The sequence below is a fragment of the Syngnathus floridae genome, chromosome 17 (assembly GCF_059516105.1).
Source record: "Syngnathus floridae isolate MCC-2025c chromosome 17, RoL_Sflo_1.0, whole genome shotgun sequence".
Lineage (NCBI taxonomy): Eukaryota > Metazoa > Chordata > Actinopteri > Syngnathiformes > Syngnathidae > Syngnathus > Syngnathus floridae.
In genome coordinates, this window is record NC_142429.1 from 9,108,946 (window position 1) to 9,135,019 (window position 26,074).

Sequence of the window (26,074 nt, forward strand, 5' to 3'; positions counted from 1 at the left end):
TATTTTTTTATTATATTTATATCATTAGATATTTATATAATATATTTATATTTTTTTAAATATATTTAAAAATATATATTTTTTAAAAAATGTGAATGGCCATATTTGGTGACTGTACTTCAATATCATTGTGCCCTAAGTTTGATTTTGAATTTCGAGTCAATTTTTTGGACACTGTTTATAACTTGAATGTAAATAATATATGTTATAAATTTAAATTCAAACTCAAATGGCACACATACAGTATGCAGTGCTTCCACACGAAAGGACATTTTCACCATGGCAACACGGAACAACACGACTCCCTTTCAAAAGGAACATTGCAGCTCATCTTCACTTTGCTTAAGACTAAACCACAACGCTTTCTCTAATAATAATTAGTATGAAAAATCGACCCACCTTATTGTCAAGCGTAATTGTTGCATAAAATACTCGCATAAATTGTTTTTTATATTTCATTATAGCTCGGCTTGTGTAAGAAGTGAATCCAAAAGAATGTGTCTTCTCTTCAGTTTGTTGTTTTACTGTTGCTATAGTAACAGTTTTGTTATATTCCAGTCAAAAGTCTCTCAAAAGTCACAGTTGTTTATAAAATAGTTGTACTGTGCTTTGGAAACAACAAAAAGCAGCAGTGACATTATCTTTTCATCCCAGTGTGTGCGTTTGCTTGTTTGGTTGCTGGGCTGTAGTTATTGTTTTCTTTATTGCAGAGCAAAAAAAAAAGGCTTTAAAATTAATTGAATTATCATTGAACTCTAAATTGTCTGCAGGTGTAAATGTGAGTGGGAATGGTTTGTCTTTCGTGCCCTGCAATTTGGCTGGCGACCATTTTCTCTCTTACCCAAAGACAGCTGGTATAATGAATAAATGACCTTTAATGAGGAAAAGGCGATTCAAAAGTAATTGTTGGCAGCAAACCTAGCCAACTTTTTATTCTGAGTTATTGTACAGGGAGAAAAAGGGTGAGGGCAAAAAGAAAATTTTACTTTTGTCTGACTCCTCCTGTGTCTTGCGCCTTATTTCAATGTTGCCGCTCACATCCACTTAGCGTTGTAATCTGTCTGCCCGGGGTGACAGTCAAATCCTGCAGTTCATGTGTTCTCTTCCTCTTCTAAATCACATTTTTTCCTTCCAGTGGCTCCTATTCATATTAACCTTGTAGTCAAAGTTTCCTTGAATAAGATATTTATATATTTTTTTTCATTATATATATTTATATTTATTTTTTTTATTGTCATTTAGGAATATAAGAAATATTTTTTATACAATACAAAGTCAAAGTTTTCTTTAATAAAATATTTATATATTTTTATTATATTTATTTTTTATTGTCATTTAGGAATATAAGAAATATTTTTTTAATACAATACAGTAGTGTATTGTATAACAGCTTAGGAAAAAAGTTGTTCCTCCGCCTGCTGATCCTGCTCCAGATGCTCCATCGCCTCCTGCCTGAAGGGAAAGGATGGATGGTGTATGTGGAGTGGCTTTCTATAGCTTTAATTCAAGAGAATTATTTATGTTTAGTTTGACAGTAACCTTTAGTTGAGAGTGTCAATACCGAGCTTGAAGCCTTTTTGTAGACTATTTACTTATCTGATATTGTTGTGTCCGCCTTGTCAAGTCAAAGCAAAATATCCAATCAACTGCTCAAAAATCACGTAAATTGGGTCACCCCATACCTCAATGCTGCCATTTTATTTGTTAAAAACACCAAAAAATGTTTCCTTGAATCCAGATTCTCCTCTGATATTTTAATAAACACCCCCCTGATGAGAGAACGGCGTGACAGTCCACGTCAACACCAGCAGGGGACAAGTGGAGGTTTGTGCTCTGACACACACTTCCGGCAATGCTCACTTTCATGTTCTGCATTACGGAACAATGAGCATGTCCCCTTTCAGTTTGTGCCCTTACAGCAATGCCGTGATGATTCTAACCTACAGAGAGAGTGCCTGCAGAGATTGGTAAGCTTCTTGACATATTCAATATTTATATGTATGGCGTGGCAAAGAATTATAGTGATCAAAGTCTCCTTGAAGCATTTTCAACTAAGTGCAATAAATAGAATATCTGCAACTTGTTCCCTGCAGCCTGAGTTAATTATAAAAGTAGTGATTAGGTGACCATTTGATCACTTTTTTTTTTATGGCACAACCCATACACAATGCATGTCTGTGTGCAACTGACTATGATTCCTGTTTGGTTGGACAAGAGTGCTGACAGCAAAGAGCTCTGAAGAAGAAACATCAATCACAGCGCCCCATTGGACCATCCAAATTTGACAGTGTCAATGTTACTGCCACGGTCACCATCCATCACTCTGTGCCGTGTTACACAGTTCTTAAAAAATAGATGAGAAATATATTTTTACTAAAGTTGACCTGTTACAGCTGAGAACAGCTGGACATAGAATAGACGGCACAAGTATGGCCGTGCATGGAGAAAGCAAAAAAAAAAAAAGGATCAAACCACATATGCAACAATTGCAATACAGTTTCCAGTTTTCCTTCATAGCTATTTTATCATGTACCTCTGTTCTATTCTGATACAATGTGGCTCCAAGCGTCCTAACCCCCCCCCCCTCATTTTTTGTTAATCTGTAGCACCCCTCAGTGGAAATCTCTGCATCTTGCAGGATCATGATGAAATTGAGGCAATCTCATAAAACACGAATGAGAATTGCCTCATGATTAAATTCTAATGAAAAGTTGCCTGTTTTTTACGTTAGAATTTAAGGAGGATTTATTATATCTTATCTTATATTTATAATTTAACAAATGTATGTCCCTTGTAGCAATTTCAAACTGTTTGTTGATATATTAATTTGATGGCAGTGGCTCCTCAATGAAATTCCAAGACAAACCCATCTTCTTAAATTTTTTCATGGAAATGTGTTGCTTAAAAAAATCTATTATTATTATTATTATTATTATTGACTAATGAAAAACTTCCACAAATCTTTGCGGGATAGTGTGATGTGACCATGAAGGAACCCATAAATAATAATAATAAAAAAATAATAATAATTTGAAATTATCAATCTGAATTAAATAGTAAGAGTATTAATCTTAACCATGATGTTCTCACAGGGAAGTAGACACTGAAGTTTAGTGCCATCAGTCATTTTATTTTGGGAAATCACAAGACCTCACAGCAAAAAAAAAATAAAAAATGGAGACGGGGGGCGTCGGTGTGTCACGAGAAAAGATGATCGATGATGACGTAAGACGTTCATGTGCCCTCAGAGGCTATTAAGACTTCTCTTAAAGGAAGACTGAGACTAAATGCCTCTGCATGGTACTAAATAAGGCAAGCGACTTGACTCTGCACACACCATAGTATGAATGATACAACAGTCTTCTGACCCCTCTTTATTTCAGCCCATATGCTGTTCATGTCTTCACCGTGAAACCCAACCCAGGCGTCACCTCTTTCTGGCGCACCACTCCTAAATTGCCACTAGCTGATGGGATAATATTAGCGTATTGACCCCTGTGAAATGCACTCAGGGAATATCTTCTCTTGACTTGGCCTTATGGGGACAAATCTGTTGTCTTAAGATACTGCTCAGTAATGGGGTCATCATTTGGACTTAGCCATTAACACAATGAAAAAGTTATTTATTATTATTATTATTATATTTATTTATTTTTATTATTTATTTTTATTATTATTATTATTATTTATTTAAGTTATTACTAGCTATATCTTGTAATCCAGTTTGGAGCTTTGAAAGGTGCATCAGTACATAACTATTGACTTTATTTAAAAAAAATATTTTTAAAAAAGTTACATTTTGTGAGTACACCTGATTCAGGTCAAGCATATATTATTGCATAAGCACTAATTCAATAACCTTGTCTACACTTTGTTGCCCGACTGTTTAAGGTGATTGTTGAGCCGGGTTATAATTGACATTTGCGCCGTGAAACACACACGCTATTGTGTAATCAGGCATCATGAGGCATAACCTTTCGCCCCCGCTTTGGCATCTTTTTCCACGGATGCAGTTTTGGGCCTGTGTAACCTCATCCTCACACAAGCAGTGAGTGAGAGCTGCGATACTCCCGTTCAAATGCGTGTTAATTCTCAGTCCCCCCGTTCCGGACAGCTGCTGTATCCGTTCCTGCCTTTACTTATTTGCAAGGAAGCTTGATTCAAAGTTGGATAACACTGATTGATTACGTCCATCCAGAGACACCTTGCAAGGACTCCTAAAGTGACTCTTGTGGGACATTTGTAGAAATTGTTTTATTAGATGCTTTAATGTCAAAACATTGGCAAGTTTTTGTGTGTTTATGAGCAGATATGCACGTGAGAGTTCAAAGCGTCCACTTTCTTTGCCAACTTGGCATTAAGAGATTTATTTCTCTCTCTCTCTCTTAGTGGTGCTTACAGGCCACCATAGATGATGCTGGAAATGGTGGTTATTTTTTTATTCTTTTAAATGTTATGCACAGATGATATTAAATCAAAAAAGGAAGCTCCAGGCTGTCATCTGAAAACATATTTATGTTAAAATATACAGTACAATACAAAGGAATTGACTTTGCCGTTCCAATACTTTTGGAGAGGACTGTGCCTTATACATGATCTTCATTCTCTTTATACTTAGAACTTTTTTAGAGCCTCCATAAAAAAGGGGACTTGTGTTACACCCAAAGACTGTTTTGAATTTGATCACTACTTGTATTGGTAACATGCTATGAACGAGCATGCTTGCGACACAGTTTTTTATTTTTAGGGAATGAAGTCACCGAACTATTCACCTTGGGTCATGAGAGTCACTCGTGAAATGCATCACTACATATACTCATTTTGGTAAGGGAGGTGAGTGTGACTTTTTTTTTTTGTGGCTACATGTATTTTACGGTCTAAAATATTACTATAGTAGCTGCATGACTGAAATATAATTTAATCTTGAAAATAGCAATTCTCATATATGTAGTTAGTAGCGGGGTACTAGCAATTACGCAACACTTCCTCATTCTGTATAACTGATTGAATTAAGATTTGCCAAAATTCTAATGTCATATTTCCATGAGACTAAAAATAATATAACTGGTAACTGAATCATAATCTCCTGAAGTGGAGCAGGTATCCCTGGCATGGAATACTGAGAAGTGGCCAGTGCTACTTAAATCCATGGCCTTGACACAAATGTGTCTCTTTTAATGTGTCAAGCCACGAAAGAAAGATTAAAATTCACAAAGCAGAGCCAACGGCCACAAAGGTAAACATCAAAATTATTGGAGACAAAGGGCGGCTGGCGGTGTTAGGTGCATCCGAATGTCAACTGTGACTTCTTGGTAATTTGCACCCCCAAACAGCAGGTGGGAGGTAGGGCACCCTGAACCTATGTATAGAAAGCCGATGGAACGTGTGAGACCTCCATTTGGCACATGACCAGGAGGAGGTTTAACACCGGGATGTAGCAAACAAACATTTTCCAGGTTTCTTCTTGCAGTCAAGGTAGTGTTTTGGGAAGTCAGTGAGAATCAGGGACACCCTTGCAGAACCATATAAGAGGTGCTGAAATCTGAGAAGGCCTCCTTCTCAAGCTGTGGAAATTCCAATTGTTGAAGCTTCTGTTCAGTCTGCACGGAATTAGTCTCCACATTTATCACCTTGCCACAAAACATTTATGGAAATCTTCTGAGTAGTTTTAATAGCCCAAGCATCTAAACATTGCCTTCTGAGATTTTTGGTGGCGGTGCGAGATCATCTCCTGCTGTGATGAGAATCCTTTGAGAGCAGATAAGTTACAGTGGTTGTCAACACCATTTTGAAGTAGATTAAAGTTCCAAATGGTTCTTCTTCTTTTAAACCAGTTATGACCAGCTGATCAGCGAGTCTCGGGACAGCTGGTGCCACCATCTCCATGTTGCAACACGATTCACACGTTCAGAATGTATTTGTTGACCAAATGTTAGCCCGATCATTTTTGTAATATTTAATTATGTAAGGAAATGTAATATTTTGGAGAGCCTGAGAAAATATAAAAAGATGAACCCCATTTTGATCCGTTTGTTTTTAAGATGGTTATACGTCTTTTGCAAGACTTCCAAGGAACATCACGGCAGTAAACATTTTTATGAGCAAGACGTGTGTGCAATTTCATTGGTCAAGTGACTTCACATTGGGTGGAGTTGGACAAGGGCTTCTCATTTTCACGTTGAAGTCATTGGATATTAGACCCAGAAATAGCTCAACAGAAGCTATATAGCTGACCTTGCACAGCTCGCGCCATCTTTCTGCCTTCAAAACTTCCAGTGGAACGAGCCCAGAATTACAACGAGAAAAAAGAAGATCACACAACCTAACCGGGGAATACGGACTAAAGACAATAATGATAAAATAACTTTTATCATACTGAGCAGGTTGGACCCAGGTGGAAGGATCCAAGGACGAAGGAACAAAAAGGATATTTTTTTTTCTGATTTTTTTGTTGTTGTTTGAGCTTTTATATTCTCTCTGCTGTGCTGACAGCATAAAAGAAGACTACAGGAATGAAGTACAACTACCACGTGCCAGTGTCAACGTACACCCGGCATTCTCAATACATCCCAACTTACCACACACCTTCACATTATGCATCCAGTCACTACACACCATCGTACACATCGACATCAAAATACACCCCAACCCAGTATAGTAGTACACATTACACCCCGTCATACTACACACCCTCCTACAATTCTACATCAACATACATCCCATCCCGCTACAGCTCAACGCAGAGTACCCAAAGAGAAAATCCTGCTCCTGTGAGACCTATCATACCTGCTAAGAGGACTGTGCACTTTCCTAATGACATCATCTTCCAGGATGTTGTTAGACGAGGGGAATTGGCGCAAATTGGTCGCTTCATCAGATCGAGGAAGGTTCGTGTGGATACGCTCTTCCCATCAGGTGAGCATGAAAACGATCATCGGTTGGTGAGGGGGATGCAATGATGAGATGGTTTCATGGAGTGTGTGTGGTGCAGGTATGGCGGCGATACATGAAGCGGTGCTGACGGGGAATCTGGAAGTGGTGACGCTGCTGGTCAAGTTTGGTGCTGATGTTAATCAGAGGGATGAGGAAGGCTGGACACCTCTTCATATGGCCTGCAGTGATGGATATCCCGAGATTGCAAGGTAAAACACGTTTTCCTTTTTTATCCTGTGAATTAGCAATTAAAAAGTGATAAATCAAAAAATAATGAAAAAAAAACAAGGTAACGGATAGATGGACAGATGGACAGATTCTTATTTTTATATTGAATTTTGCCTCAAATAAAAAAAAATAATACGTATATTTTGTATGTGTACAAATAAAAAGAACTAAATAATTAACATCACATATGAAATAAAAAGTAAAACATAAATAAAAGTGACAGGGAATTGTTTCCTACAGTGTCTAAAATTGTAAACCCCACACAGCTATCTCCTTGCGCTGGGAGCCAACAAAGAGGCAGAAAATGAGAACGGAGAGAAACCGGCCGACCTCATTGACCCCGACTGCACAGCGTTGTCTAAACTCTTCGAGGCTGGCTGCGTGTAATTAGGCACTTCTTAGTCATAGGAGTGAAGCTTGGAAAATAGTTAATTATTTTCCAAAGGGGTTTTACACAGAACTTGCTACTGATGACAATGAGAATTTGTCATCTTTTTTTTAAATATATCATTTGGGAGCTGCAGCTGTTCTCTAATGAATCACTTTTTTATTTCAATTTCTGTGTTTCTGTTCTGCTGTTAGTAGGTGGCTGACAGTAACTCCCTTTTCCGTTTAACCTTACCAGTATAACGCAATGTCCAAAATGTATCACTGAATGGAAATATTACGAGTTATGTCATGGTGTAAGCACTTTTTGTGAATTACTTCCAGTGTTCTTGAAATTAATTTAAAATGGGGGATTTGAGATGTTTGTCTTCCATTCAGTCGAGGTTTATTTGTGTAAATTCTAGCTGCTGGGCAGAAAGAGGAGCATCAAAATGATAAATTATTACTTCAGTCAGGAAAATCTTGATGCTCTTCATCTACTGCTGTACAATTTCCCCATTATATATAAGTATATTTTTGTCATAAAGACTATGCTGAATAAAACAATGTCAGCAAGGAAAGTCTTATCATTTTCTCCTCAATAATTATTTTTGTACGTTTTCATAAACAAAGATTTTTTTAATAAACATATAAATGTCAGAATTTGTGTTTGTTTCAAATATTTTGTGTGGGGGGTGTATACATATATATATGAATATATATATACTGTATATGTATGGTACGCCTAAGTGTGGCAGTGATTCACTCACCGCTAGAGGGAGACAGCATACTGCTAGTGTTACTGGTAATACCCTTTGAGTATTATTGCAAGATATTACAAGACATTATGTGTGGACCTACCTATTTTGCATCGGCATATTGGAGGATGATGCAGTATATTTGTGTTTGGTAAACATGTTTAAGAGTAAAGTAAATCAACTCAAAATTAAAAAACAGTACAGGATACAAATTATGACGGTAGAATGTGTAATACAAAAAAATAATACAACAAAATGTGTAGATAAATTAAGAATATGCCATTTTTTCTGTTTTGCTGTAAAATCGTGGTTTAAGTGGCCTATTTTACATTGGAGTCACAGTGATTAATCGCTAAAACTATTTTTCCTAGATACTGCAATTCTGCGCCGATACAGTAAGCGGCAGTATGCAGCACATTTGCGTCAAAAACCCAAACAGAGGACGAAGAAGAGCACTTCCGTGTTTTTTACCGGAAATGATTGGTTGGCATTGGCAACGTTTTAGCTAAATCTAGCGTCGTATACAGCATAAAGAAACCTAAAGAAATATTTTTAAAGGTTTGTATTTGAGATTTTCTTTGTTTCATACAAACATACATGCAATCTTGTAATAATTAAATATAGTCCTCATATTGATAAACAATTTGGCTTTCGAAGCTAACGTTACGTCAAGACAATTAACAGCTAGCAATGCGGGCTAATGTTAGCTGAATTTATTGTGTCAGCAAATCTGCAGCGGTTGTTGTCCCCGAGTAATTTAAGGGCGACATACTTAATTAATTGCTACGAATGTTTAACAACCAGTCCAAAGTATGAACTACGTTCTATTGTAGTTTTGGTTGCGTTGGCTGATAGTAAATCTGAATCAAGGAAAGTCCAAATGTAAACAAAGCTCCTTTGTTTACTCAATTTTGCTGACGTATGTCGTGTCTTTGCCACAGAGTTTATACCGCCAACTCAGCATCAACAGTTTTTATATTAATTTAAATATGATCGTTTCTGTTAAATGGCACAGATGGTACGGTTTTGTTTTGTTGTTGCCATTGTGTTTTGACGTTTTACTAAAATTTGGGGACTTGGAAACTGCAGAATTCCTCAAGGATACTCGCCACAGAGCAGTGAGGGGAGAGCAGTATTGTAAACAGGATGACAAGGTAAATTGTGCATTATTCCAACTCGTACAAATACATCAGATTAGTGCATCAGTTCATATTGTTTTTGTTGTTCTGACGTGGTTGTCTCAAATTTCTACAGCTCATCTGCTCCCAGAATGGTGAATAGTTACAAGCGGACTACAAGCCCCAGATCACCTACCAACTGCGGGGAGCTCTTCACCCCAGCACATGAGGAAAATGTGCGTTTTATTCATGATAGTAAGTATCAGTTCACACAGACCAAGTCTTGTTATTGTTCCATATTTATTGAATATTATTTCCATTCTAACTGTTATTTGCTTTTATTATTACCTCTTTTTTTTCCCTAGCCATATTATTTTTTATTATTTTATCTTACAAGAGCCTTTTTATTGTAAGAAAGCAGGGTGGGGTTGAGTATTTCTTTACAACATCTTGCAAATACATACTGGTGGAGTATGGTCGAACAACAAGCCAAGCAAGCTTGCACAACATAAGCATAAGGGTGTAACAGATTCTACCCCAAGGGTTTAAATTAATCAAGTTGTGTTTTTAATTGTTTCACAGCATGGCAGTTTGTGCTCAGAGAAATCAGATCAGCGCAGAACGCAGAGCGTAATGACCGTGGACCACAGGAATATGTTGAGAAGAATCCAAATCCTAACCTACACTGTAAGCATATGTGAAATCAAATGTCAGTCATCAGTAAAAGATTCATACTGACATTTTTCCTTTTGGTGATCATCAGCCTTCACGCCAGTGGACTTGACTGACCTCAAGAAACGTAACACACAGGACTCAAAGAAGTCTTAGTCCTCAAGATGGTCCGAGCACTTTTATCCTCCCCAAGCGTCATCATCGAGAACTTTTCCCCTGACATCCAAAGTCAGCCCTATTTGCCAGTCTGAGGCAGAATGCCAAACAATTTTCTGTGAACTTTGAACTACAGCAAGCCCTCATCTTTACACCCTAGAAGTGACGAAGAGTTCCACTTGTTAAAAATTTGTCGCGAATCATATTGAAGGCCACACAACTCCGCTAATCTATGAAAAAGGACGGATAACCTTTTCTCAGATTTTGTTGGCATCTGATGCTGAGGTACAAACTGTTCCATCGGACACAAAAGACTGCAGTCTTTACTACTACGTACACGATTCTGGGGGAAGATGATAAAGGGCTTTTCTGTTTTGTTTTATTGTTTTTGTAAAAAGGTAGTCGGCTAAATAAGGTGTAGCATGAAAGATGCGACGCATCGGATGCACACTTGAGCATATTTGAAAAGCCAAATGCTATGCCAACGATTTTAATCCGAAATTGTGTTTTCCCTGAAACAGGCTTCATTAAGAAAGCTCCCAAAGTATTCTCAATTGACTAACGCCTCTTCCAAAAGCCTTGCAACAAAATGTTGAATAAAAATAATTTTTACACTAAACCTTCTTGTATTCATCTACCATGGATATTGATGACATGTACTCTTTAGTGTACTAAATATCCCAAGGTCAGAATGCAACAAAATTGAAACCTTTCAGAAACAATCTGTGAATGTCATCTTTCCACATTGTATTTTCTGTTACCTAAATACAAACAAAATGAACTGAGGACATTGTTTAGAACATCTCAGCATTCCATAGCAATGCCCAGATACCATACAAATATCGCCCCTGGGACAATAAACAGAAAAGGAATGAAACAACACTTGTTTGCTTTGCAAATTTGGGAGAGAAATCTCTGATAATAAAGTTTAGATTTATCCTGTTGAAAATTGTTGCTTATTTCTAATGGTTTCTCTTATATCTCCAAGTCTTTACCCTTTTAAATACCCTCGCGAATTTTGTGTTGTTGTGTTTTTGGTTTGTTTTACTGCATGTTTCCCACATCCAAATTTTTCATGAGTATGAAATATTTTTAATGCAAAATTGTAATTTGACGCAATAAAAAACAAAAAAAGATATTCAAAACGTATTAAAAACAGGGGGGTTATTATAAAATATAATATTTGAGAAAACAGCAGTGCTCAAGGTCTGTGACGTAAGTACGTAGTTACGTATGTTGCGTGATGACGTAGGAGTAGCTGAACGGTTTTTTTAAACCCTTTGTGTTTCACTGAACCAGTCGGGTTCGGGCGCGAGAGAAGACAGACGGAGCAAGATTAGCAAGTTTAGGCCAGTGTACTTTTTTTAAAAAAAACAATTACTTTTTCAATTTAAGCTTTTTGAACTCAGCATTATGACCGACAAAATGGATATGTCTTTAGACGACATTATCAAACAGAACAGGCAGCAGAGAGGTGGTGGCAGGGGTGGAAGAGGCCGAGGCCGCGGAGGTTTTGGCGTCGGCCGAGGAGGCGTTGGGCGCCTTGGAATGAGCGGCGGAGGATTTGGAACCCGAGGCGGAGGATCCGGCCCCATGAGGAGCCGTCAAAACACGAATCGCGCTCGAGGCAGACCGACGCCATACAACAGGGTATGAGAATGGGCAGGAAAGGGGGAAAAACCTTGGGCAAACTTCGGAATGCCTGGGTAACATCCTTCTATACTCCAGCCAGCTTGCTAATCAACGAATAAAAGTGATTGCTAGCCGCCAAATTTCTCTCGACGGAGAGCTCTAAACACGAGCGGTTGAGCATTAAAGGAAATTGTATGCTTTATATGTCTGTCCTTTCCCGAACCAACCTTATGTTGCATTCCCCCACCCGCCCCAAGAAGAAGCCCCTTTTTGAAACGGCTAATGTGCTAGCCAACTTGGCCCCATTAGCTGCAGTTGGATCGTGGAAGGTCTTGGCGGCGCCATTTTGAATCTACTACCGCAGATTACATTTTTCCGGCCACCGCCTATATCTTTGCTTTTCATCGAGCGTCTTTGCGGCGGTGAGAGGAGACCCCCCCAAGAGAGAGCATCCACTATTTATTTTTTTCATCTCAGAAGAAGAAGCAATTTGTGAGAGATCACGATGTCCTTTGTCCGAGAATGGCAGACCGGCTCCATGTGAAGGCCTTTTTATTTTTTCAAGCGGTGTGGTGGATGGATCCGAGGACTTCACCGCACCTTTTCATAAAAGTGGCCTCCTGGTAGTTAAATAATCACCGGCCCATGTTTGCGTGCGTCTCTGAACGTACCAGACGAAGCCCAAGTCAAAATGGCGTGGTCTCAAAATGGACGCTCGGCTAAAGCTACGCTTCTGTAAACGCCGTAGCTGAGCTAATTTTCTATTCCATCTACATTCATCATGGACATTTGCCCCTACTTCAATTAAAGCCACTTCCTTGGGCTTAAATGAACTTTTGATCGGCCAAGAATGCTTGTTCATCGCGGGAGGCAAGGCTGTTTCAGCAGGAGACAAAGAAGATCAAGATCATTTCTGGAGAGCCTGTGGTGGAGGAAGCAGTGGGCTGCAATTGCTGTTAGTCTGGGTGGGCCAGTTGACCACCACTAAAAAAAAAAAGAAAAGAGAAAAAAAAGTGGTTGTTTGGAGAAATGTATTAAAAAAAAAAAAAAAGCACCAAACATCAGACTGAGCTAAATAATGCATGCATGACTGGCAGTGCCGCCCACATATACTTATTGATTACATCCTCCTGTAAGGATTGACATGCATTTCGTAATTGGGTGGGCATAATGGGCACCCTTTTGGGGAAGCGGAGCACCCTGGCCGTGTTGGAAGTGGAGCCTCTGCTTGCCCCAACGCCCAGCCATGTGGACTCTGTGATTGACAGAGAGGCAAGCGGATTCCTCAAGTCAGCAGGTGCGTTCTCTTTCGTCTGTTGCAGCCCAAACAACTTCCGGATAAATGGCAACACGACATGTTCGACAACGGCTACAGTGGATTCAACGGCGCAGCAGGTGGCGGCGCTGGTGTCGAAACCGGAGGGAAACTTCTTGTCTCCAATCTCGATTTTGGGGTTTCTGATGCCGATATTCAGGTGCAATTTCATGTTCTTTTGTGGGCAAATGAGGGATTATGGCATTTTTGCTCAAGTTTCCTTTGCTCTGTAGGAACTTTTTGCTGAGTTTGGTACACTGAAAAAGGCTGCAGTCCATTATGATCGTTCGGGAAGAAGCTTAGGGACTGCAGATGTTCACTTTGAAAGAAGGGCAGATGCGCTCAAGGCCATGAAACAGTACAATGGCATCCCGCTAGATGGTAAGTACTGCTCAAAGCCTTTGTTTTTTATTCAATGTTTATTTGCATGCTTATTTTACAAGTCTGATGATTGGTTATCTTTTCAGGGAGGCCCATGAACATTCAACTCGTCACATCACAGATTGATACTCAAAGGCGGCCAATGCAGGGGTAGGTGTCCTTATCAACAAACTGAGTCCCTAAAAGTTCCTGATGTTCATTAATTTTATTTTTTTTACCCCCCTAAGTATGAACAGAGGCGGTGGCATGAACAGGGGCCGCGGGGGCAACTTCGGTGGCATGCAGAGAGGAGGCCGCATTGGAGGTCGCGGCAACTTCAGAGGACGGGGTCGAGGAGGCCGAGGCGGTAGCAAGCAGCCGATATCAGCAGAAGAACTTGATGCCCAGTTAGACGCCTACAATGCAAGAGTGAGTCTGACTTTACTACTAATGTATATTAAAGGATTGCTTTTGTTTTTCAACTGTCTAATGGTTACTCTGGTTCTGTATTCTCAGATGGACACCAGCTAAGAAGTGTTGCAGTTCTCCTTGGTCATCCTTTTTTGTCCTGCACAGAAGGATGCTTGTTACGATAGTGCGAATTGTTTTACACATGGTTGTCCTGATGTGTTTGGTCGTCGCTCCAGCTTCTTAACTGCTCTGAAGTGTTTTTTACCATTCATTTTCTTTTCTTTTTGACAAAAGTGATTTTTGTCTGTAGGTTAAAAGTTGGAATTTCCAAGTTCATTCCTTAAAACTTGTAGTAAATGAAACTTATAATAAAACCTGCGGTGTATATTAATCAACCAATGTTTTGTATTGTTTTCTACATCTGCAGTGAATACTACAGGTGTTCAATTTTTTCTTTATTATTATTTTAGTCAGTCTGATCTGGAATGGAGGAAGATTACCCTCCAAATAAATGCTTGGGAGAGGCAAAGGTTACGCAGTGAAGTTAGAAAGCAAACTCTGTTCTACAGTTGTACCGCTAGGTGTCACTACGCAGCAAATAAGTACTAGAAGGTGAAAAGATTTCAATGTAAAGCAAACCACTTCCGGTTAAACCCAGACTCCTCATTGCTAGTCGGATCGTACGTCAAGATGTCCGCCATCTTGCCACAGTCACCTGTTCTTTCACAGTGGAAATGTGTTATGAAATAAGTAACGGCTCTGGGGGGGCAGTGTTATGGAAGTGCATGTTTTTAGAAGAAATCAGTCGCGTATCTTAATATTTCATGATACTAACTTTGCACACAAAATGTCAAGGGAGTCAAGTTTCAAGCATTGCAACCTCATTTTACCAAATTGAGTTGTGCTTTTATTTTGATAGCATTTCCCGGATGTTGTTATGCTTGTTAACGACAACTCTTTTTTTCCCGTGTGTCACTTGTCTTCCTCGCTTCAGTCGAGCTACTTTCGCCTCCCTGCGCAAGAGCCCGTTCAGTCCGTTAGAGGTTAAAAGGTAAGAATCTATACAACATTTGACAAACTAGTTACTAAGTCTCTTTGTCTTCCTATTATGCGGTGTTTGGTACAATCTGAAAGAAGTATATTGCAATGCAACCCGAAAAACCCCGAACTAGGATGAATATTTAGTTAAGCAAATAGCAACTTCCTCTTGCAGGGGTGTTTAAAGAAACAGTGGGTTTTTTTTAATATTATAGTCTAATTATGTTTTTATATGCTTCACTTTTTGTTAAATCTTGGTTTCGCGCTTCTGTGGCGTGGCTTGAAAATGGAAGAAGAAAAACTTTTTTCATTGCATTTCCGGGTGTAAAATCTGTTCCAACCGACGCTTGCGCGAAATCGCCCACATGTTGTCGATTATTCATATTTATCAGGGGCGTACTTCATGTAACAAGTGGTTGGAATAGTTCGTCCATGAATTTTATAAAGCTGACCACTTTTAATCAAAGTCCGATGTGGCCTTTTTGGAAGATTCCGTGCAACTTCCTGGATCTCAACTTTTTTTTTTTCCCCTCCACCCTCCCTTTCGTCCGAATGTATGAATTTCCATGCATGCAACATCAACACTTGAATCGGTTTTTGGCTGTGTGAAATCTCTCGTAAGCCAGTGTGAAAACATCACACCTGCTTGGATCAATTGTGCTCCAAGTGATTGTGGCTGATAGGTGATTATTCCAAATCCTCCCTTCTGTTTCTGTCTTGCTTCAGCTTTTAAGTGTTGACTTCACGTCACGCAGTATATTTTAGTTAGGTGTGCAGTATGCAAGTTGTCAACACAAATATCGACTTTGCATTTTATGACTAAATGGGTCTGCATGATTTTAAAATGCCTTCAAAGGCCTGCTTATTTTCCAATAAGGTGCATCACCTGACAATATTTAAATTATTCAGCAAACTATTGTAACCTACACTGTTGTCTCTCACGTAGCACGGATGTCAGCAGAGGTCCAAGTGCCCAATTCCAAAATAGATATCCAATTTTAGAATGTGCACTTTTCAAGTGACAAATACCTCCCTATGCCTGCATGCTCAAACTACCAAATTGTTATTACTAAAGTAATAAATACAAATAAGTAAATATTGCATACTGTTTTGTTGGTCTGGGCTTTCTCTTCCACCTGTTTTTTGAATTAGGTTAACCTAAGCATTGCTGCCACTTTTTATATAATGCGAAATCTCATTATGAAGAAATGCCTTGCAGTACTAGGCTGTAACCAGCAGAGGCACTGTTGATTATATCTTAACTGGTTTGCAGACTTAAAAAAAGAACAAGAGGATAACTTTGGAATGTTTAAAATCACAAAGAGCGAGTGGGTGGCTTTCGGGGTTGGTGGTGGATCACTTTATGGGAGGATTAATCCATGACCTTTCAGCTGGGCATCTCGCTATCCCATTCTGTCAGAACTTCCTGCCATTGCCTGTAGGGATTTCTCCGTGGCTATTTTTAACCTTTCTATTTGTTCTGGTCCTTCCTGTCAAAATCATGTCTGTAAGTTAAATATGTCTGATGTCCATATATGTCTGTTCGTAGACGATGAGATTTGGACTCTTGAGCCGATGAAATACCAAAAAACAAAAAAATCAACGGTTTAATCCCAGAGTCACTTTGCATTACCTTCTATAACAAGCTTGTATGTCTAGTACAAACATTTTCTTCTTCTCTTTTGACTGCATAACTTTTTTTTGTCATTGACCGGACATCCGTTGCATCAGTTCTTGCTGCAGCACTTCCTCATTATTTGATTTGTGTGCCAGTGCTATTTGTTCACATACGATAACATGAGCCTTTTTTGTCTGCATTATCAATGTAAAAACTCCTAACAGTCATTTAAGTTGTGTTATGCACATCGGTTGTAAGTTAAAGTAAATTTTGCAAATGTGGTTTAGCAGGGAGGAGGATGTGAATCATCAAGCTCCTGCCAGTTGCAGGTTTATGTAACTTGAAGTGGGGCGGCGGTCCAATAGTGTTGTGACATGGCAGAAATGTTAGCATGCTTGCTAGCCCTCATTTTCAACGGCACTCACTCGAGCTGAACAATCATTGAAATTCAAATGAACACTCTGGTGGAATGGAATCAAAATTTTCAAATTAATCCAACGATTTTGGCTGCAGTGTAACACGCCGTAAGGATCAAAACAACCACAGATGTCTGAAAGGGCAGCTTCAGAGGTGACGTGATGCTTCGGGCAGCTAAATGTCACCTCGGAATTGCTCTAACTATCACTTTGAGCCAAGTGCAGATCTGTCCCTATAAATGATCGCTTTATTATGTGCTTGAAGATGTTTACAGTATATTGTTATGTCGGCTGGGCAGATAATGCACGGATGTCCATAATGACACGTTTGTTTATTGGAGATGTTATGAAACTTAGCACAAGTCAACAATCAAACACACGAAAACAAATCTTGTTTTTGTGTACAAGCTAATTTTCATGACAACGTGGTAAAGACAATTATTGTTGGGCGGAAAATGTTGCGCAACATGCGCATTACCAACAGCTTGACGTTCATCCAAAAGTGACGCAAATACTGATCAGGGTGGCTCACAAGAAGTTGCAGGAATTTAAGGCATGTTCCGGCTGTTAAATACTGAAAATGTGCAATGAACTGAACTTTTTTGGGCTGAAATTCTGAACACAGCCTCATCCCTGGTTATGAGAGGGTGTGCACACTTGTGCAACCAGATGATCTCTTTTAATGTTGTAGGAAACCCCAAAATACAATTGTTTTTTTAATCGTCCAATCAATCGGTTACTGATATTGTATTCTGCCAAATATTGGCAATCGTTTATCAATATGGGTCAGGGTGATTGTACGCAGAGGGAGCGATCAGTGATCTCTGACACTAATAATTCCCATCAAGAGAATCCTCTTTAGCCTGGGAACTTCCCGATCACGTCGCTCAACGCTTCATTGGGCGTAATCCCATTTGCTGTAATCTCACTCTCTACGGTGCCATTGCAAATTTAACCTCCGCCCTAGAGTTATCATCTGTGGAGCGTGGCACAACACCATCCAGCATTTGTTTGGAAGATCTCATGACCTCTGAGTTGTGTCAGACGACGGAAAAATGAGCACAACACGTTGCCAATTAGACAAAATGTGTTGTCTGTGCAGAGTTAACCTGCAAGAATGTGGAGCATAATGATTGCCATGATGATATTGTTATTTATTTCACTTCTATGTTGACCTCAATTTACTGAGTCATGTTTTAGGAGTAACATAGGCCACAAGGTTCATTTTATGTAACATAGTAATTTTCTTAAAGGGCAAAATATGCCAATATCAACTAATGCAGTTTTTGTTTTATTTTTTTAACAGCAAGCATGTCTCACTATGTAATTATCTCAGTTTTTAATCTTTCCCACCAACCGCCGAGATAAGAGTTGGACTTGGCACCTCTAAGTAAGAATCAAGCTAGCCACAAGCATACTTTTGTCTGTTTTTCTGCAAGGAGCGAAAGAGCTCCATAAAATCCCTCTCAATATTATTCTGGGTCCTGCTTAAACAATTTCACGAGAAGCTATTTGAAACTGGAGTCGGATGATAAATAGTCTGGGAGAAAAACGTTTGCGGCAGTCGCTCATCATTCCTAAACTTCACTTTTGGGAAGATGTTAGATTTGTTCAGATTTAATAGTGTTCGCAATGTGATTAATCGAACCGGCCAATGTTGGCGTCAAAAAAAAAAAACATAATCCTATTGGAGGTCGTTCTAGTCTGGTATGTCGCACGTTGCTGCAGTGTAGACTCACTCAAGTGTAGCGGAAGTGCGAGAAGTCACCTCCTTACCAAAAAATACGACAGGCACTGTATTTTCCGGCCTGATTTTCCTGTCCCTTTGTCTCGCTCTACTTCAACAATAAACAGTCGAGCAGCCATTGCAGGCTCTTTTTTTTTTTTTCTTTTTTCAGAGGGCCCCATTTGGAAATGCTGGTCCTACTTGGCTAATACTGCATATTGCGCAACAGCCTTTCCGTTTGCTGCAATGTGATTTACAACCGTCAGCTCAGCGTTAAAATCTCAGGTGTTCTTCTGGCTGAGATTGGGTTGAATTCTGAGAGGCTGCAATGCAATGATGGAGGAATCGCAGCCAACAAGTGGCGACTTTGTTTGTAATGAGAAGTCTGGCGTCCAGCTGCCTCCTTCTTGCTCCAGGTGTTATGTTGGAATGGTTTCACCGCAAAGCATATGTACGCCTCATGTCGTCACCAGACGGCTATGTTATCTCCATTCCAATTTTATGAGCAGGCTTTTCAGAGTTTGTTTAGTTTCACCGTGAGAAAAGAAACGGACCAAGCTCGCAAAGCCGTCAACATATACGATATGCCACAGGTGTCAAACTCAAGGCCCGGGGAACCAGATACGGCCCACCACATCATTTTATGTGGCCCAAAATCAGGCAGTCATTTTGACGAGTCATTAATCAAGGCGAGTACTTGTGTGGCATCCCCAGCCAAGCACTTCTTTGTTCTGCTGTGGTGGGCTCTGCTCAGAGTCTCAGTGTGCTTGCTTCTAATGAGCGGTGACTGGTGTGAGCGTGCAGCTGGGCAATGATGCCCCCCCCCCCTCCCTAAATGTGTGTTTGTGTGAGTAAGAGAAGGAAATAGCAGCTCAACAGCCTGAGATAACATTGCACTTGACAGCCGTGCTGCCTTCTCAGAACCGTTTTTAAACTTGAGGTCATGACAAATAGTTTTGCTGTGATTTTTTTTGAAAGCCGTGACTGATTGAGTTTTGGCATGCTCTTGTCAAGCAGAATGTTAACACTCGCCATTTTGTTCTCTCTATGATCTAAACACAAAAAAAGTTCCAGTTTCTTTATTATAGTCAGTATACAACATAGCTGATTGCAAATTAATTGAAGGACCCTCAAGATTCTGCAAGCGGTCCTCCATGGGGTCCAGGAACCTCAATTTGAGAACCTCTGTCGTCTCTGCAATACACCATGTGGTGTTCAGACCAAAAATGGCCTTGTTTTTTTATCACTTCATTCCATTATGGACCCACCTAACCTCCCTCCCGCCTTTCCCTGGGACCAGCACAGCATGGCGGAGTCGGAACCTACTCCCGAACAGCTGGCCGCACTCGCCGCAGCCAACGAGGAGACGGACTCCACCGTCAACTACAAACCTCCGGCGCCCAAGAGCTTACAGGAGATCCAAGAACTGGATAAAAATGACGAGAGCCTGCGCAAGTACAAGGAGGCGTTACTGGGCAACACTTCTGTGAGCGCAGGTGGGGAATCAAAACAGGCACTTTTTTTTTTTTTGTCTGTTTCTATGTGTCCATCTATTTTATTGCTTTATTCGTGACTTGTCGGGAATGTCGTCTGTCTTAGATCCCAGCGCACCAAACATCCAGGTGACTCGAATGACTCTGGTATGTGATGCCGCACCAAACAATTTGGTGCTTGATCTGCAGGGTGAGTGTGTTTTATGAAGCAAATATTCTTAACTGGAAATTTGTCTGGAGCAAAAAAATATTCTGGACTTAAATGTATTTTGAAGTTTTCCTTGAAGTCTTCCCAAAAATGATTCATGGACTGACTGCTGAAGTGCAAGTTTCACTATACAGTGTGACGAAGAATGCCATCTAGTGGTCAACATCTTTACTACAACGTCACTGATGATGATAATAAAAAATGATCATGACGATAATCGTACAAAATAAATTTTAAATAATGCTTTACCAGGCTAACTTCAATCCAGAATAGTCAATTGGCTTTCTCACCCTGACTTATACTACTGTGTGTCCCTGCCAGGAGATCTGGAGAACTTCAAGAAGAACCCGTTTGTGTTGAAGGAGGGCGTGGAGTATAAAATCAAGGTCAACTTCAAGGTGAGAGCGCAACGCCGTGAAACGCCCGGCGTATGTTCGGTGCACTGATGCACGACGCCTTTGCAGGTTAACAAGGAGATCGTGTCGGGTTTGAAGTACACTCAGCAGTCATTCAGGAAAGGAGTTAGGGGTGAGCACACCGACTTGAAGAGTTAGATTGTATGGCGGTGCTAATCCGTTAACCACTCTCTGACCAGTTGACAAGTCGGACTACATGGTGGGAAGCTACGGGCCAAGACCTGACAAGGAGTACGAGTTCCTCACCACCTTGGAGGAGGCGCCCAAAGGCATGATGGCCCGCGGAACGTACACTATCAAGTCCAAGTTCACCGACGACGACAAACACGACCATCTGTCCTGGGAGTGGAGCCTCGCCATCAAGAAGGACTGGAAAGACTGACTCCTTTAAGACCACCTGAGAAGTAGTCGCCCTCTCCTCCTCCGCTTTCTTTCCTCTCTCTTGCTGTCATTCCATTGTTTCCGATTGAGGTCCTCTCCGTCCACCCTCGCTCTTACTTGAATTCGGTTTTCTGGGAAATGTTCAATTCCTGAAATGGAGATGAAAACATGCGCGATATTTTGGGTAGGAATCAAGTCGTTCCAAATTTTTTTCTATGATTATTTTCTTGCTCTACCCTTCAACCCTGTTATTTTTTTTAAATGTTTTTTTTTTATGATCACCGTATCTGCCTTGGGAAAGTACAGGAGCATCGCTGTATGTATGTGTTGAGTGTGTGGGGCCTCTGTACGGTCATTTTGCATCTTTGCTGGACACAGTTCTTGGACACAGCCCGACTAAAGCCTTTGAGCAGATTTGTCGTCTTGGGAAATTTTTGGGAATTTAGGTCACCGCTTTTTATTTCCCTGGTATGCTGTGGCAAAATGTCTGGTCCATCTCATGATGCTTTTTTTTTTTTTGCAACTTGTGGCCTCTTAACATGAACCCTCAGGACAAGTAGAAAAAAAAACTAACCAAGGATAAATTTGAATATTTTTTAGCATGTTTACAGGAGGCAAATATGCTTCCTGCTACTACTATTAATTATTCCCATCGCTGATCGGCCCCTCATATTCTAAATGCATACACTCAATTTATGTTAAGAAAAATCTCCCAGTAAACATTGGTAATGGCGAGCGGACCCAATTACATTGATAGGGAGTTGCAGCTTCATTCAGATCTTTCTGGTGTTTGGTTGGAGTTGCTCCATGCTGCCTGATGTAATGAGCTCCTGTGATAACATTAAAATGTTGAATTTAAAACATGTCCTCTTTACAGAAAACAAAAACTTGGTAAATGCTTTTATTTTTAAGGAACAGAAAATTTCATCATATTCACCACATCCATAGAATCTGCATTGTTTCCAAGTCAAACAAACGAGAAACTGTCAGAACTTAGTAGAAGCAAGGAAAAGTCAAGCATATTAGAAATGATCCATCTTCTCCTCATTTGTAGTGGCGAGTGAGCTGAAACATTTTCATTTGCCGCTTTTCCTACCCTTGGTGGCGGTCACATCGCTTTTGGTCTTCTGCAGGCGGGAGAAGATCTCCTTGAAGAGCGCTTTGTACTCGGGCGTGTTCTGACTCAGACGTTTATCCACTTGCTCCACCTGCCTGCTGATGCCCTCCAAGGCTTCTGGCGTTGATGGAGTGTCGGTGAGAGAGGGCGGGGAGGCGGCCGCCACCGCCCCCAAGGAGGCCATACTGTACTCTTTCAAGGAAGGGTCCCTGGAGACGGGGCGTGACGTCTGGACCTCGGCGTGGCACAGACTCTCCTCGTCGCGCCGACACTTTCCCAGCAGCTCTTCGTACTTCTCCAGCAAGGCGTGGTACTGCTCATCCACCTCGCTCAGGATGGACATGCCTCGTTTTCGACCCGACTGGCGTCTCCCCGGTGGATCTCGGACCGTGACGACGTTCAAGGCCGTGTCGCTGCAGCTTTTCCTCACGGGACCTCCCGGTTCTCCCGTTTCGCCTCCCGCATCCGGAATGGAGGTTTCATCCGGCGTGTCAGTCTCGGGGCCGTTGCCGAGCATCGACTCGATGCCGTCCTCTATCAGGCAGGCCCTGGACTTCCTCAGCTGCTGCATCTCTTGGAGCTCCGCCTCAAGCTCACGAACTCGGAGCTGGCAGCCCTCGGCTCCGAGCAGACGCTGCTCGAGGCGGTCGAACTCTTGCAGCACGGCGGCGCACTCCCGCTCGGCCCCCTCCCTCTTGGAGCGCTCGGCGGCCATGGCTGCACGCAGAGAGGTTACGATGTCCCTCAGGCGCTCGTTCTCCTCCTCTGCTGGTTCCCTCTCGGCGAGGTCCACGCTGCCGGGGTTTGCCAACAGGAAGCCATCCTCATACCTTCAAAAATGAAATTCAAATTTTACATTTACAAATATTTGTAGATTGAAATTTTATTAATGTAGAGTAAACCTCCTTTAAGGTTTGCAGTCGAGTCATGTGACTTTGCTGATTTATTTTATACGGTTTGAATATTTTGTTCTCTTTAATTTTGTGTAATTTCACTGTTGGCCACTAGACAGCGGCACACTATTATGCTTAGAACATGCAGTCATGACTGTCACTTCTGAAAGAAAATGTAACCTTGGTGCAGTGCAGAGTTCTTTGAGGCAAGGAAACGAGTGGACCGTCTTGCGGCGCTCCTTCTTCTCGCGAAGGACCCTCAGCTCCTCCAAGGTGCGTAGCTCCTCTACCCGACCTGTCAGACTGTCCACCTGACTCTGCAAGGTCTCCATCGTGCCAGTCAACCTGCACACGCAAACATGCAGAGAGCTTGTTATGTCATCAGTATGGGAGATTTTACTTCTCAGCATACCATGCTCGGAGCTATACAAAGATTTATTGTTACCCACTCAAGTAGCCGATTTAGAACGGCTCTATTTGCAAGCTTGATTCGTAGCCTTGAGCACAAGATTTCTCAGGAAGGTTCAGCTGGCTTATCGAGAATTCATGAAGTGATATTTTCAAAAGGTCAGGCTGGCGTGAGGTGCTCACCTGTCTATTTTCTGCTGTGATGCTTTGCTTTCCAGTACCAGCTTCTCATTGGTGATCTCCAACTCTCGGGCGGTCACATCCAGCTGTTCGTAAACCTTCGCGTGCTGCTCATTCATCTCCCGTAGCGTCTCCAGCTGCTTGGACAGGTACTGTGAAAATACATATTGAAAATCAGCTCAGACATCTGCAATGTGACCAGATTTTTTTTTTTAAAGCAGTTTTTTTGTGTACCTCTATTTCATGCACTTGCTCTTCATTGTTGATGTACATCTGCTGAAGGGAATCCTCCAACTCCTTGTTCCGCTCCAGCAAGGTTTTGCCGAGCTCCGCTGCCAAGTGTAAGTCTGATGGGAGGTGAGGAACCGGGCCGACGATAAACAGTGGGGAAATGGTGGATCCAGGAGAATGCAATTACAAGAAGATCAAATACACAAAGCTGCAGAGCACCTAATAAGGCTTTCCAATGTTGTTTATTTAGCTTATCCTGTGCAGGATCATGAGGGGGTGACACTGGTCACTCGGTACTTACAGTCAAGATGGATAATAGAAGCAAGCTCAAGTGTAATTAAATTGTCATCAAGACACTTGCTGAAGGACAAACAATTCATCCATCTGTTTTCTAGCACTTATCCTGATCTAGGTCACAGATGAATCCCATCCTATCTGATTTACAGTGAGAGGCTAGACTGGTCGCCAGCCAATCACATGGCATATGTAAAAAAAAAAATACTCACCTCCAAACTAGAGTATAAATAAAATGCATGTTTTTCAAATTTCATACTCAAAAAGGCCTTATTATCAAAAGTGTGAAGAGAACTTCACACACTAGGAGGTGTAAACGAGAAAGCGTGAGAGTTGTTGGTACATGAGCGCACATTATATCGTGCAAATTATATTAGGCTGGGAAATATGATGAAAACATTAACAGTAACAGCTGAGGTCCCAAGTGGCTGAAGCACTAATGAGCTTGTAAATTATGGAGCTTCCACTCATCAGCTCTATTTCTCATGGCTGCAGCATGCCCTGTTATGTCATTTCACACTGACGTGAAAATATAAGCCGAGCATGACTTGTCATCGTTGTGATGTTTTTAACGCTAGATTGGGCACAGTTCTACTGCTACCGTATTTTCTTGTTGTCCAGTTCAGATTTCTGCCACTGTTGACTTAAGCATAAGAATTAGCTCATATTGTTTGCATTTATCTATATACCACAAATAGTCAAATAATTTAAAATGCTCAAAATGATCTCATAGCACAAAACATTATATAAGAGCTGAGATCCTGGAGCAAATGCATGCATGACTACAGAATGGAGGTTGTGCAAGCAACAGCAAAGATACCAAGGTCTGGTCTGGACTGGTCTGGGGCTGCCTGGTGCCTAATCAGATCAAGCCAAAGGGGGGGCTTAATGATCTCAGACTTTAGTGGAGAAAAATACTGAAGTGGGATGTTCCTGGGTTGCAATGATGAGCCATAAAGCTGCTTTGGCGCTTTGGGTCAGCAGGTAATCAGGAGCTGGGGGTGATGCTGAGGCCAGCAGATCCAATGAAAGCCATCCATGGATTAATTAAACTCACATTTTGCATGCAATAATAATTCATTCGGAAATATTTGCGCTAACTAGCCTGCATGTCGAGCTCATAAAAATGACATGGTTGATTTATTTTGGGGAGAATTGCACAGAAATGCTTAAAATAATTGGCAGCATTGGAAGACAAGGCGGCTGCACACACAATATGATACATTTCCACCCCCGTCGTGAATCAATAACCACCTAGATCAAAGCTTACCTTGCTCCAAGTCATGCTGGTCGTACCACGGCTCCTCTTCCTCCGTGACAAACTCCTCCATCCTACCCGCACGGAGCATCGAGGCTAATTCACCCCGAGGCACCCCCGGAAGTGACAAACTTTAACCCTCCGCAAGGGCGTAAAAGCCTTTGGGGGGGGGGATGAGAAAAAAAAAAAGAGCGGTGCAATGATGGAGGAAGGCTTGGTCAATGAGTTGACAACAGTGGGCCTCGGTGATTCGAGAGAACAGTGGTGCTTCTCATGTGTTGGTACCACCGGGCTTTGATGAGCATCATGCACGTCTGCTCTTACCGTGCAGCTTGAGACGTTCAAGGCGCTTGGGAAATACGAAACGCCAAGGCCTCCTTTTGGAGAAACTTTCATTTACATTCACAGTAATGAAACATGCAAGCTAGTAAATTATAGCGTTTTTTTA

General features: G+C 41.1%; 5 protein-coding genes across 6 annotated transcripts; 4 read left to right on the forward strand and 1 right to left on the reverse strand.

Annotated features, from left to right (window-relative positions):
* Positions 1-4,850: 4,850 nt before the first annotated feature.
* On the forward strand, positions 4,851-8,190 carry ppp1r27a (protein phosphatase 1, regulatory subunit 27a). The gene is made up of 3 exons (XM_088357714.1): positions 4,851-6,915; positions 6,992-7,142; positions 7,428-8,190. The coding sequence occupies exons 1-3, from the start codon at positions 6,513-6,515 to the stop codon at positions 7,546-7,548; spliced, it is 675 nt and encodes a 224-aa protein (XP_088213840.1). The 5' UTR covers positions 4,851-6,512; the 3' UTR covers positions 7,549-8,190.
* Positions 8,191-8,696: 506 nt separating this feature from the next.
* mcrip1 (MAPK regulated corepressor interacting protein 1) lies at positions 8,697-10,850 on the forward strand. Its single transcript, XM_088357692.1, has 5 exons — positions 8,697-8,843; positions 9,375-9,439; positions 9,540-9,658; positions 9,986-10,090; positions 10,167-10,850. The coding sequence occupies exons 2-5, from the start codon at positions 9,432-9,434 to the stop codon at positions 10,229-10,231; spliced, it is 297 nt and encodes a 98-aa protein (XP_088213818.1). The 5' UTR covers positions 8,697-8,843; positions 9,375-9,431; the 3' UTR covers positions 10,232-10,850.
* A 656-nt stretch (positions 10,851-11,506) lies between these two features.
* alyref (Aly/REF export factor) lies at positions 11,507-14,344 on the forward strand. 2 transcript variants are annotated; one of them, XM_088357689.1, is made up of 6 exons: positions 11,507-11,881; positions 13,186-13,338; positions 13,412-13,559; positions 13,646-13,709; positions 13,787-13,967; positions 14,055-14,344. In XM_088357689.1, the coding sequence occupies exons 1-6, from the start codon at positions 11,645-11,647 to the stop codon at positions 14,067-14,069; spliced, it is 798 nt and encodes a 265-aa protein (XP_088213815.1). In that variant the 5' UTR covers positions 11,507-11,644; the 3' UTR covers positions 14,070-14,344. The 2 variants fall into 2 exon arrangements, with proteins under 2 accessions (XP_088213815.1, XP_088213816.1); XM_088357690.1 differs by lacking the exon at positions 11,507-11,881 and adding an exon at positions 11,888-12,818.
* Positions 14,345-14,833: 489 nt separating this feature from the next.
* On the forward strand, positions 14,834-22,106 carry arhgdia (Rho GDP dissociation inhibitor alpha). Its single transcript, XM_088357691.1, has 6 exons — positions 14,834-15,000; positions 20,048-20,243; positions 20,347-20,430; positions 20,770-20,846; positions 20,913-20,976; positions 21,044-22,106. The coding sequence occupies exons 2-6, from the start codon at positions 20,054-20,056 to the stop codon at positions 21,244-21,246; spliced, it is 618 nt and encodes a 205-aa protein (XP_088213817.1). The 5' UTR covers positions 14,834-15,000; positions 20,048-20,053; the 3' UTR covers positions 21,247-22,106.
* Positions 22,107-22,133: 27 nt separating this feature from the next.
* cdr2l (cerebellar degeneration-related protein 2-like) lies at positions 22,134-25,963 on the reverse strand. The gene is made up of 5 exons (XM_088357688.1): positions 25,639-25,963; positions 24,078-24,190; positions 23,847-23,995; positions 23,436-23,600; positions 22,134-23,192 (listed from the first exon to the last, which is right to left on the reverse strand). Exons 1-5 carry the CDS (start codon positions 25,715-25,717, stop codon positions 22,322-22,324), a joined length of 1,377 nt encoding a protein of 458 aa, XP_088213814.1. The 5' UTR covers positions 25,718-25,963; the 3' UTR covers positions 22,134-22,321.
* Between the last annotated feature and the right edge of the window lie 111 nt (positions 25,964-26,074).

Bases quoted from the DNA above. Each gene is read 5' to 3' on its own strand.
- ppp1r27a (XM_088357714.1), top strand. From the start codon at position 6,513: ATGAAGTACAACTACCACGTGCCAGTGTCAACGTACACCCGGCATTCT. The intron at 6,916-6,991 runs GTGAGCATGAAA...TGTGTGGTGCAG, and splicing joins GGATACGCTCTTCCCATCAG to GTATGGCGGCGATACATGAA. The intron at 7,143-7,427 runs GTAAAACACGTT...AACCCCACACAG, and splicing joins GGATATCCCGAGATTGCAAG to CTATCTCCTTGCGCTGGGAG.
- mcrip1 (XM_088357692.1), top strand. The intron at 9,659-9,985 runs GTAAGTATCAGT...ATTGTTTCACAG, and splicing joins TGTGCGTTTTATTCATGATA to CATGGCAGTTTGTGCTCAGA. The intron at 10,091-10,166 runs GTAAGCATATGT...GGTGATCATCAG, and splicing joins TCCAAATCCTAACCTACACT to CCTTCACGCCAGTGGACTTG.
- alyref (XM_088357689.1), top strand. From the start codon at position 11,645: ATGACCGACAAAATGGATATGTCTTTAGACGACATTATCAAACAGAAC. The intron at 13,339-13,411 runs GTGCAATTTCAT...TTTGCTCTGTAG, and splicing joins TTTCTGATGCCGATATTCAG to GAACTTTTTGCTGAGTTTGG. The intron at 13,710-13,786 runs GTAGGTGTCCTT...TACCCCCCTAAG, and splicing joins CAAAGGCGGCCAATGCAGGG to TATGAACAGAGGCGGTGGCA.
- arhgdia (XM_088357691.1), top strand. From the start codon at position 20,054: ATGGCGGAGTCGGAACCTACTCCCGAACAGCTGGCCGCACTCGCCGCA. The intron at 20,431-20,769 runs GTGAGTGTGTTT...TGTCCCTGCCAG, and splicing joins TTTGGTGCTTGATCTGCAGG to GAGATCTGGAGAACTTCAAG. The intron at 20,977-21,043 runs GTGAGCACACCG...CTCTCTGACCAG, and splicing joins ATTCAGGAAAGGAGTTAGGG to TTGACAAGTCGGACTACATG.
- cdr2l (XM_088357688.1), bottom strand. From the start codon at position 25,717: ATGCTCCGTGCGGGTAGGATGGAGGAGTTTGTCACGGAGGAAGAGGAG. The intron at 24,191-25,638 runs GTAAGCTTTGAT...ACCTCCCATCAG, and splicing joins CCAGCATGACTTGGAGCAAG to ACTTACACTTGGCAGCGGAG. The intron at 23,601-23,846 runs GTGAGCACCTCA...TTGCGTGTGCAG, and splicing joins TCACAGCAGAAAATAGACAG to GTTGACTGGCACGATGGAGA.